General features: G+C 40.2%; 1 protein-coding gene across 1 annotated transcript; it reads right to left on the bottom strand.

The window, feature by feature from the left end:
- Positions 1-8,542: 8,542 nt before the first annotated feature.
- LOC131644750 (uncharacterized) lies at positions 8,543-11,265 on the bottom strand. The gene is made up of 4 exons (XM_058915338.1): positions 11,115-11,265; positions 10,771-11,037; positions 10,623-10,692; positions 8,543-10,541 (listed from the first exon to the last, which is right to left on the bottom strand). The coding sequence occupies exon 4, from the start codon at positions 10,315-10,317 to the stop codon at positions 9,463-9,465; it is 855 nt and encodes a 284-aa protein (XP_058771321.1). The 5' UTR covers positions 10,318-10,541; positions 10,623-10,692; positions 10,771-11,037; positions 11,115-11,265; the 3' UTR covers positions 8,543-9,462.
- Between the last annotated feature and the right edge of the window lie 750 nt (positions 11,266-12,015).

Genomic DNA, 12,015 nt, shown 5'->3' on the forward strand with positions numbered 1-12,015 from the left:
AGACTAATGAAAGCATATGTCTTCGGGACTTAGACAAAATTCATAGAATATGTATTCAAGTATTACTACTTAGCATGTTTTTTAGTGTTTGTTTAATACACTGCCACGCGTCGAAGATGGACTCAGGCGGGAAGATTTGAAATTCGAAGACGGTTTCGTAACCGTTCAATAACAGATGGCTTCGCTGGAAGTTCTGATGAGAAACGTGGCAGCAGATTAGTATAGGACCGTTGAGGTCGAAACTAGTATAAGTAGGGGTCTTTATGTTAGGATTCCGTGTGTTCATTTTGTACAAATCACTCACATATTTACTCAAGTATCAAGTGTTACGAGAAAGAGTTCGCTGAGAAAATGTACGTATGACACCACCATTTTAATACATGTGTATTGTATTTCATTTTCGAATACATTTCTGAGTTACTGCATTCCATTTATTTCTTGTCATTTACATTCCTGTATCTTTATTTTACTTTCGAATTTACTTTCATGATCATTTACTTTTAAAGTCTTTAACGTTTCTGCAGTTTAAGATTCTTTATGTTTTAACAATCTTTAAGTTTCATATGTTATGTTATTTATCTTTCTTGTTGAAGTTATAATTACATATAACGAAGCAATTACCAAGATTCTTGAATCGAACAATACTCATCGAAGAGGACAAATTACGAATATGATTCAAATGAACATTGATAACAATCTTCTTGACTATGTGTCCTAGGATCAATCTAGTCGATCCTGCAAGTAACCAAATCATATTTATTATAGTTTGGAAGACTAGCGGTTGTTTACCGGAAATCACCGTAAACAAATTGGCACGCCCAGTGGGACAGTGTCACGCGGATTGTTTTAATCAATTGTTTTGTTTTTGTCTAGACAATATCAAGACCTTGTATGAACCTTAGGAACGGTAAATTAAAAGACAGTGCACAACCGATTCCCAAACGAAGGTTCAACAGGAAAATGGTCGTTACGGCCAGTGCAGGGGGTAATCAAGATCCCCCACAAGGTTCAGGATCAGGAGCGGCAAATTCGACTTCTACTCAAGAAGCACGAGATGCAACGGGTCCAAATGGATCGAGACCTGCAGACAATTCCCAGACTGCGCCTGAAAATACTACAGGACATTCAGGAACTGTTCCAGTTTCGGCATCAACAACCGCACCCTCATCTACAAGTGCAGATGATGTACTGTATCCCTGGACAAACGCTGCAAACAATTCAATGGTTCAAGGCACAAGTTCTGGCTTCGAATGGAGACCAAATAGTCCATATGGAATGCCATACCAATTCCCATTTGGAACAGACGTCCGAGGGGCAAGACCTATAAACACCTCAACTAATAATACGACATTTTCACCAAATGTTAGTTCAGTGGGTCGAAGTGGACGCAACACTAATTTTTCTACCCAAATACCCAATTTCACCACAAATAACCAAGCAGCATTTCGACAAGAAATGGATGCAAGCAACCATGATATGGTAGGGGTTTTGGCCAGAGAACTAACTTCAGTCTTGAACCCACTAATGGCAAATGTTACTACGACAAATAGAGAAAACGTAGAAATTTTCCAATAGATATCATCGCAAATGAATCGAATGGCAGAATTCATGGGAGTACCACCACCTAAAAGGAAAGACAAACAGCCTGTGAATCAAGAAGAGAGGCCTATTTTGGAACGTGTGCAAGATATGGTCCCCCCACCTAGGACGGTTCCTAGGGATATAGGCCCCTCACGAAGGACGGAGTCGTTCGAAAAGACTCCGGTAATTAACTTGGAGGATTCAAGTCAAAGGACCGTCCCCTTTCGACAAGAAATGGAGGAAGAACGACCCAGATTGAGGATTTTGGGTAGGGACGATCATCCAGATGAGATTGTCCAAAGAGTTAGAAGAGAAAATCTGGCCACAGAAAATAATTTAACTGCCATGATAGAAAGGGTTATGGCCAATAATGGCCTTAGTACTGGACTCAGACGTCCAAATTATACATCCCCTATATCAGATTATATCATGCAAACAGAATTGCCTAGGGGAACTAAGGTTCCTAAATTCACAAAATTTTCTGGCGAAACTAATGAGTCAACTGTGGAACATATTGCTAGATATTTAACAGAAGCAGGAGACTTAGCGGGAAACGAGGATCTAAGGATTAAATATTTCCCTAGTTCGCTGACAAAAAATGCGTTTATTTGGTTCACTACTTTGCCACCAAATTCGATAGACGCATGGGCATACTTAGAAAGGTTGTTCCACGAGCAATTCTACATGGGTCAAACTAAGATAAGTCTGAAAGAATTGGCCAGTGTTAAAAGAAAATTCGCAGAGACAATTGATGACTACTTAAATAGGTTCCGCCTGTTGAAATCAAGATGTTTTACAACGGTTCCAGAACATGAACTCGTCGAAATGGCTGCGGGTGGTTTGGATAATTCAATAAGAAAGAAACTAGATACCCAATACCTCAGGGACATGGCCCAATTAGCAGATAGGGTTCGACAGGTCGAACGCCTGAAGGCAGAAAAAGCTAGGGCAAATAAAAGCTATAAGAAAGAAAGAGTGGCGTACGTCGAAGCCGAGAATGTTGATGAGGAGTCTTTCAATGACTCATATAGCCCTGAAGAAGTCGAAATAGACTTGGCTGAATTAAAAGAAGCGCCACCTTATGCTTGCAAATTGTTAAGTCCAGCAAATGGAAAAAACCCAGTAGAAAATGATAAGAATGATAGGTTCCCTAAGAAAACTTATACATTTGACATTACCAAATGTGATGAAATATTTGATTTACTGGTAAAAGATGGCCAAATGATACTACCCCCAAATTCCAAAATTCCTCCGTTGGAACAACGGAAGAAAAGAGGTTTCTGTAAATATCATGGTTTTTTAGGCCATAAAACTTCTCAATGTTTTCTTTTCAGGGATCTAATTCAAAATGCTCTCAATGATGGAAGGTTGAAGTTTGCTGACAAAACCAAGAATCAAATGAGGGTAGATTCAAATCCTCTGAACATTGCTGACGCTAGCCTCTGTGAAGTAGAAGATATCAACATGGTGGAGGCGTCTGAAGTCGAAGTTGTAGAAACTAAATCAAAGTTCAATGGAAAGCAGGCTACTGAAAGCCTAAATGGTGACATAATCTTCAATACTGATGTTGAAGAATCTTCCAAGGCAGAGATAACTGAAGCCTCGAAGGAAGAAAGCAGCGAGGCCACTGAAGACCTCAGGATGAAACTCCAGAAAATACAAATCTCTGAAGTTCCTCCAGTAGCAGTTAACATGGTCAGTGCCAGACGCCCAGTGTCTGAGTTTGGCGAATTAGAGACTTGGTTAACAAGGCAAAATGGGGGCATCGAAGCTCCACAAAAAACTGAAAGCCTCAAAGAATATCTTTGGAAATGTCACGAGAGAAGCGGTGGTAAGCAATGGATGTGTCCAAGGTGCTCGATCATGCTGAATCGAAGAGTCGAAGCCAACTTCGAGAGGGCTCGGCGCGAAAGATGGGAACATCCAGGAAGAGAGCCAAATCCCCTGCTACAACTATATCCAAAGATGGATGAAAGCTTGGTAGGATTTTTGGTCAGATGCCACAAAGGAAACACTGAAGTTGCTCTGTGTCCCAGATGTGGGGCAGTCTATGATGAAAGACTCGCACGAACATTCGAACGCATATACTGCCATATGAGTAGGGAAACTCAGGGGTTGCGTCCTAACCTTTATGGTTTCGACATATGGACTCCGACAAAGAGGCCTGATAGTCCACACCCTAGAGCTCGAAGAGTGACTTTCAAAGTTCCTGCGAATGCACCCAGGGATAGGTGGATCCAAGCTGATGCAAGAACCAACAAATGGCGAAGCTGGGACCAAGGAGGAAGAACTGCATTGGCATATAGGAAACAATTTCAAAGACCAAATCGAGAGGCAAATCGATTGGAGAATTATAAGGGAAAGAATCCTATGTCTCGATCCCAGTGGAGAAGGCATCAGAGGATAAAAAAGTCTCAGAAGGAATACAGGCCAAGAGAAGTTGGAGAATCTAGTAGCAACCAAGTCTCATACCAGGGGGCAAAGTTAAACAAACCTCCGGTGGAACGCAGGTTGTTCGAAGCTGAGAAACTCTTAGATGAAGAAGAGAAGATGCGTTCAAATTCCTGGAAAGAAGAGGATAGAATGACAAATGATTTTGATTCCGATGGAGTGTCATCCATAAATCTTAATTGTATTGTAGTATCTGTACTCCCTCACGAGTTTAACCAGGAAGTTGAAGTAGAAGACTGCGAAGAGGCTGATATCGAAGAAATGACAAAACACAGACCTGTGTGTTACTATGTGCTGAATAATGGTGCAGTAGAAGAACAAAAGATTTCGGCCTATGTGGCCGAGAACAAAAGAAAGGCGGCTCTCGAAGCCGAACTATCGAGTACAAAGATAGATACAGTTCCAATCAAGGAAGGAACAACAGAATTGGAGATACGTACGAGTTTCGAATTCCCTGAAGACACGGCTCCAGTTGAAGAGATCATAAGAGAAGAACCAAGTCAGAGGTTAGATGCAATATACGACGAAGAACCTTTGGGATTCGAGAAAGACCCAATGGCGTCGAACATAAAGATGTTGGCCCAAGATCCTCTTGAAGAAGTAAATCTTGGAGACAATGATCAAAAGAGAATAACATACATCAGCGCGAAACTAGAGCCTGAGTTGAAAGCAACGATCATCAAAATGTTGAAAGACAACAGAGATTGTTTTGCTTGGGATTATGATGAGATGCCTGGTCTCGGAAGAGACTTAGTCGAATTGAAATTACCAATAAAAGAAGGGAAGAAGCCAATAAAGCAAACTCCCAGAAGATTCGCGCCAGAGATTCACTCGAAGATTAAGACAGAAGTCGAAAGACTCTTGCGTTGCAAATTTATCCGAACTACAAGGTATGTCGAGTGGATTGCTAATATAGTACCTGTAATTAAAAAGAATGGCTCATTAAGAGTATGCATAGACTTTCGTGACCTTAATGCAGCTACTCCTAAAGATGAGTATCCTATGCCTGTAGCAGAAATGCTAGTAGACTCAGCCGCAGGTTTTGAGTATTTGAGCATGTTAGATGGATATTCAGGATACAATCAAATTTTTATAGCAGAAGATGATGTATCCAAGACAGCATTTCGTTGCCCAGGAGCAATAGGCACTTACGAATGGATTGTGATGCCTTTTGGTTTGAAAAACGCTGGGGCAACTTATCAAAGAGCAATGAATTCTATATTTCATGACTTTATAGAAACATTCATGCAAGTGTATATAGATGACATCGTGGTAAAATCTACCTCGGGTATGAGTCATCTCGATCATCTAAGCCAATCATTCGAAAGAATGAGGAAATATGGCTTGAAGATGAATCCCCTTAAATGTGCTTTCTTTGTGCAGGCAGGTGATTTCTTGGGTTTCGTAGTCCACAAAAAAGGGATAGAAATCAACCAAAACAAGACAAAAGCCATTATGGAAACCAAGTCTCCATCCACGAAGAAAGAATTGCAGTCTTTATTGGGTAAGATAAATTTCTTGAGAAGATTTATCTCTAACTTAAGTGGACGCACCCAAGCTTTCTCGCCCCTATTACGGCTTAAGCAAGGAAAGTTCGAATGGAGTGCAGAACATCAAGAAGCTTTCGATCAAATAAAGCAATACTTGACGTGTCCACCAATTCTCATTCCCCCGAATGGGAAGAAGCACATGCGCCTGTATATCTCAGCATCAGATAAAACAATAGGCAGCATGTTAGCCCAAGAAGATGAGAACGGCATCGAAAGAGCCATTTATTACTTAAGTAGAGTACTCAATGATGCAGAGACTAGATATACTGATATAGAAAAACTCTGCCTTTGTTTGTATTTCTCTTGTATCAAACTTAAGTATTATATAAAGCCAGTTGACGTCTACGTTTCATCTCATTGTGATGTTATTAAACACATGTTATCTAAGCCAATACTACACAGTCGAATTGGCAAGTGGGCTTTAGCCCTTACTGAATATTCATTAATATTTCAGCCTCTCAAGGCAATGAAAGGTCAAATTGTGTCAGATTTCATTGTTGACCATGCGGTGGTTGAGAATCATCAGCATTATGTGGATTTGAAACCTTGGAAGTTATATTTCGATGGTTCAACACATAGAGAGGGTACTGGTGTTGGAATATTGATAATTTCTCCTGATGGAATTCCAACAAAGCTCAAGTATAAAATTGAAGGTCCATTATGCTCCAATAATGAAGCTGAATATGAAGCATTGATTGCTGGACTTGAGGCTTTGTTAGAATTGGGGGCAACCAGAGTCGAAATTAAAGGAGACTCCGAATTGGTCATCAAGCAATTGACAAAAGAGTACAAGTGTATCAAAGAGAATTTGATCATGTATTTTGTTATTGCAAATAGGCTACTCAAGAAATTTGAATATGTGGAATTAAAACACGTATCAAGAGTGAATAACCAGGAAGCAAACGACTTGGCACAATTAGCCTCAGGATATAAAGTATCAAAAGAAAAGTTGGAAGAATTGATTGAAGTAAGAGGAAGAGCAATGTTTACTAAACTTTCGCCAAGTGATCTGGAGAACTCACGATTGGGTTATGCCAACAAAGAACAATTCGAGGTACTGAATATAGATTCATTAACAGACACAGATTGGAGGAGTCCAATTATTAACTATCTGAAAAATCCTTCGACGGATACAGACAGAAAAATCAAGTATAGAGCCTTGTCATATTATCTGATGGGAAATGAATTGTTCAAGAAAACTCCTGAAGGGGTATTGTTAAAATGCTTGGGAGAAGCAGAAGCATACTTGGCTCTGTCGAACGTACATAGTGGGGCATGTGGTGCACATCAAGCAGGGCACAAAATGAAATGGCTTTTGTTTCGATATGGGATGTATTGGCCTTCGATGTTAAAAGATTGCATAGAATTTGCAAAAGGGTGCCAAGAATGCCAAGAACACGCAGGTATCCAACACGCCCCAGCAAACGAACTAAGTACGATAGTAAAACCATGGCCTTTTAGGGGATGGGCACTAGATTTGATTGGAGAAATTCACCCCAAGTCCTCTAAAGGTCAAAGATACATTTTGGTGGGAATAGACTATTTCACAAAATGGGTCGAAGCAATACCGCTGGCAAATGTGGATCAAGAGGCTGTGATTGAGTTTATTCAAAAACATATTATATATAGGTTTGGAATCCCAGAAAGCATAACAACGGATCAGGGATCAGTCTTTACTGGACGAAAAATGCAAGACTTTGCCAGAGAAATAGGTTTCAAGTTATTTACTTCTACACCTTATTATGCTCAAGCAAATGGCCAGGTTGAAGCAGCAAATAAAGTAATAATCGGCCTTATTAAGAAACATGTAGGAAAGAAACCCAAGAATTGGCATAAGACTTTAGATCAGGCACTTTGGGCTTGTCGAACATCTCCAAAAGAAGCCACAAATACAACTCCTTTTCAGTTAACGTTTGGACATGACGCAGTACTTCCAATTGAGATATGTTTGCAATCAGTAAGAATACAAAGGCAAGCAGACATTCCTCCCAACGTATACTGGGAATTAATGATGAACGAGTTAGTAGATTTGGACGAAGACAGGCTTCGAGCATTGGAAATGATAAAGAGGCAAAAGGAAAGAGTGTCCAGAGCATATAACAAAAAGGTGAAAGGTAAAACTTTTGTTAATAATGATCTAGTTTGGAAAGTTATTCTACCTATAGATCGAAAGAATCAGGCACTTGGTAAATGGTCCCCACATTGGGAAGGACCCTTTCGAATCTTAAAAGTATTCTCGAACAATGCCTACGAAATTGAAGAGTTAGCAGAAGATCGCAGGATCTTAAGAGTAAACGGGAAATACTTGAAGAGATATAAACCTAGCATGCATGAAGTAAAGATTGCAAAGACGTAGACACTCAAAGTACTACGAAAAGCCAAAATGGTCAGGCATGTGTCAAAATATACTTCACATTGATCAAAATGGCTTTAGAATCAGAAAGAATTATGGAAAGAAAAATCAAAACACCAAAATATTCTTTTCATTGCAAGCATGGAAATGCATTTCATTACAAAAAGATCCAGAAATAGGATCTGAGATTACAAAAAGAGAGGAAGGCATAGACATATAAAAAGATTAAACCTAGACTCGCTAGTTAATTCTGGCGTCTAGACTGTCCAGAGATAGCACAGGAACAGGTTCAGCTTCGAACATGTCCCTAGCCCCAGAATCACGCATTCTTCTCACTACGCCTTTCTTGAGAAAAATGTAACTAAGGAGTCTCCCGTATGGAAGACAAGTTACACTTTCTCGACGGTCCACGCCGATAGCAACAGCTTTGACAAGACCTTTGAAGATCATCAAAGGTATGTTAATCTTTCTTCCCCGAATACCACAGAGAATAAACTCCAGATCTTCAACCATGATGTTATTCTCATCAATCACCCGAGGTTGAAAGTTGCCTACGAGCATTTGGTGCCAAATCCTGATGGTTTGTGCGCTGTAGCGATCACTATCCATGAGTGTTCTCAACATGATATGAGTAGTCATGCTGAGAACATTATCATCAAAAGTTGCTCCGGTGTTATTGCATCTTATGAGATTGGCAATAGTGGTGGGGGTAATGCTAAGGTGAGCATGTCGAACGGATGAATCAATGGTGGCTCTACCTTCAGGGTCCATGCGTAAAGACGCATTCATCCAAAACTCTGCCACCATATTAGGGTAGATGGCACCCTCCAGGACTTCCTCAAAGTAGAAGTTCAGTTCCTGATTAGCAAAGAGATTTTCAATGTTAATGAAATGACGAAGGAGTTCATCCTCATCAAGTCTGAACTCACCCTTGATGAGAGCTTTGAGATCGTTAAAGGAGAGAATTCCAGCCATTTCAGGGAAAAATGGTGTTTGAGAGGAAAGAGTTGTGTTTTCTCTTTTTTCTGTGTTTTGGTTTGGGGAAGAAATACTTGAATGAAGAAATAAAAGTGATATGGAACCCTTTATATAGAAGGAGAATACTGAAGGTTGGTTTTACATTTTTAATGAGTGATTAGACTGCGGTTCGTTTTTCAAAGTAAGAAGTTATGGCCTCCGCCGTTTCCCGCCCTTGGAAGTTGAAAAGTAATCATTAAACTGATGCACGCACGTCTGAAAACCGACGTTTTGGAGAAAGTGACGTCACTTTTAATAATGATTATGGCTAGAAGAAGTGGAAACGTCAAGTCTAGAGGCAAGAGTGCTGCGAAGGATGTTCAGGTTCTACATGTTGTATTTAATAAAAGCACTGTAGGAAATCTAAAGATATATTTGGCAGAAAATTGAAAGATTTGTTAAAATTAGTGCAAGCAAATATTATAGATAGAAATGGGAGTCAGGCGTACAAATATTATATGTCTCGATTACAAAATAAAAATCCAACAAATGAAACAAGATTGAAGACATCTAGCTAAAGTCCTCAGGGAGATCCCTTTTGATCTTCAGATATTGAGTTTCCCATGAGGACATTCGAAGTTCAATTAGTGCCCTTTGTTTCTTCAACTTTTCGATCTCTGGCACTAACTTCTGTGCAGTCTCGAAATGTTTGATTCCTGACTGCACCACTTCGAGCAAATCTTGTTGGTTAGATTCTTGGAGGGCTGCTTGGCTACTTTCAGCTTCCTTTATCTTGCCCTCGAGCATTTTTATTTCTTGTTTCCAGGAGCTGATTTTCTTCTCATATTCATCAATGGCTTTTTGATTCGCCGAATGTTTAAGCTTGAGGGCTTCACCTTGTTTTGTGGCTTCCACAGCAGAATTCCATGAAGAGTCATGAGAGGCCACTATCTCAGATAATTCTTTCTCGACGTTTTGCTTTCGAAGAATGTCAGCTTGGAGTTGTTCAAGGAGAGAGCCTAGCAGAACAATCATCTCTGAGACTTCTGGGGAAACTTGAAGCAAATCTACTTTCTTTAAAAGTTGATTTAAGTTGTAGCTTTTAACAGGGTCCCGGTTGAGAACATCTACAAGATTGACCCCAAAGAATCTCTCTTTTATCTGTCGAAGAAGATTAGGAGTATCTTCCTTGTCACTAGAATCTGCAGTTACAGCTGGAGAGACATCAGGCTCCGAAAGTGAAGAAGTATTCACATTCATGATAGCCCTTAGGAACCCAAGAGGATCAGTTTGTTTAAGTTGTTCAAGCTCCGAAGGAGTAGGCTTCGTAGGAGCAGGCGTCGAAGTTGTCTCAGGAATAGTTTTTACATCGGGAGTCGAAGTTCCTTGAGAAATTGGTTTTTCTGGTTGAGAAATCTCCTCCATGGCATCTTTCTCCGATGCAGAATCTTCGTTGCCATGTGATTGCTGGTTCACATTGTCGCTGCCGGAGAATGGATGATCCTCTTCCAAATCTTTGCCTTGATGAGTAGGTGGGGATTCGTCAGTAGATTGGCTTTCTTCGATTGGCTCATTAGGCAATATAGTGGCAATTGGCCTAACGTCTTCGAAGACTGGTGAGAGAACATGGGTTCTAGCTTGAGAAGTATCTGTTTCGAACGAAGCCAAGTTAATCGTGAGGTTAAGCCTTCGAAAGTTTTAATTGACGAAAGTTGAAATTTAACAATTACCATAAAGTTTATCAACATCAATGGTGAGGCCAGGGTCTTTGAAACCAGAAGTAGCAGTGCCAGCATCATCCTGCAATAACAAGGTAAAATGCCAGTGCAATTAGTTAGTTAAAATTACAAGATAATATGTAAGACAAACGCAAGATACCTTGGGTGGATTATTGTCTGGGCTTGAGTTATGACTTTCCAAAACAAGAGCATTGCTGGCAGTCTTCAAAGGAGACTCTTCAGAAGACGCCTTATTGCCAGGAGAAGCAGCTTTTGAAGGACTTGCCTTTTTCCCTTTTCTTGAAGGGGTAACAGCTTTGTGTTTCTTTTTCTGTCCTTGTCTAGTTTGAGGAGGAGATTTGTCTTCACCATCTGAGGCATTGGTCGAAGAAGCTTTACGCTTCGAACCCGTTGGGGGTTTCGAGCTCTGGCAAGTGAAAGATGAGAAAGATGAGTACCAATCACAGAATTGTACAAGATTTAGAGTATGAGATAAGTATTTACCGTGGGCTTCTTATCCGTGACGATCGAATCACTTTCGTTTGGTTTGTCGCTTTTAGATGTCTCAGACTCTTTTGGGGCAGAAGCTTCTTTAATCTTCCTCCTTCGTGCAACAGCTGTAGTTGAGACTGAAATCAGTATATCAGTAAAAGAAAAGAAAAGTCAGTCGAAAAAGATTATCTTAATTCAAACCTTCAGGTATTGGAGTCAGGACACGGACATGTTTAAGATCTATATGAAGATGTCCTTTGAAAGTATCCAAGGTATGCTTAGTCGGGACCACTCGTTCAGCGCGTTTTTTAGCACTCTCTTGAAGAATTTTGAGAGCATTCCCACACACAAACCAGTCTGGGAAAGGAGGACTTAGAGCCACACCAAAATCAGCACTTGGTAGTGGAGGGAATTTTGGAGGATGAAGTTTGAAAGCCACTTCATAACGTAGTTCTGGTCGAACATACGAGGGCAATTTCAATTTATTTAGTTTGGTGGAAAACTTTTCGCGCAAAGTGACTGCAGCCTCACGAACGGTCCGACTAAGATCATCAGGCCTATAGATAGTTTCAAAGAATTTTTGAAAAGCTTGGATTTCTTTAATATGAGTTGAAGTACCTTTTTTGAAGTTCTCCTGCACATCAGTGAAAGCTGCGGTTAGTTCTTGAGCAAGGCTATCAGCATCAAAAATTTGAGAGCTATAATACTCTGTCCACCATTGATGGAAATCTGGTGTAGAGTAGAAAGAAGGTTCGAAAGGAATAGGAGAAAGGTTGGTGACGTCAGTATATTTGTTGATTTTTCGTTCACATTCTTCTTCAGTCAAATACAAAGTGTGGAAACACATATGGTTCCTTTTCTCATATAAGCACTTGGGTGTTATTTGAGTTAGCCCAAACTGCCTCGAGACCAA

This window comes from Vicia villosa, linkage group LG1 (assembly GCF_029867415.1).
Source record: "Vicia villosa cultivar HV-30 ecotype Madison, WI linkage group LG1, Vvil1.0, whole genome shotgun sequence".
Classification (NCBI taxonomy): domain Eukaryota; kingdom Viridiplantae; phylum Streptophyta; class Magnoliopsida; order Fabales; family Fabaceae; genus Vicia; species Vicia villosa.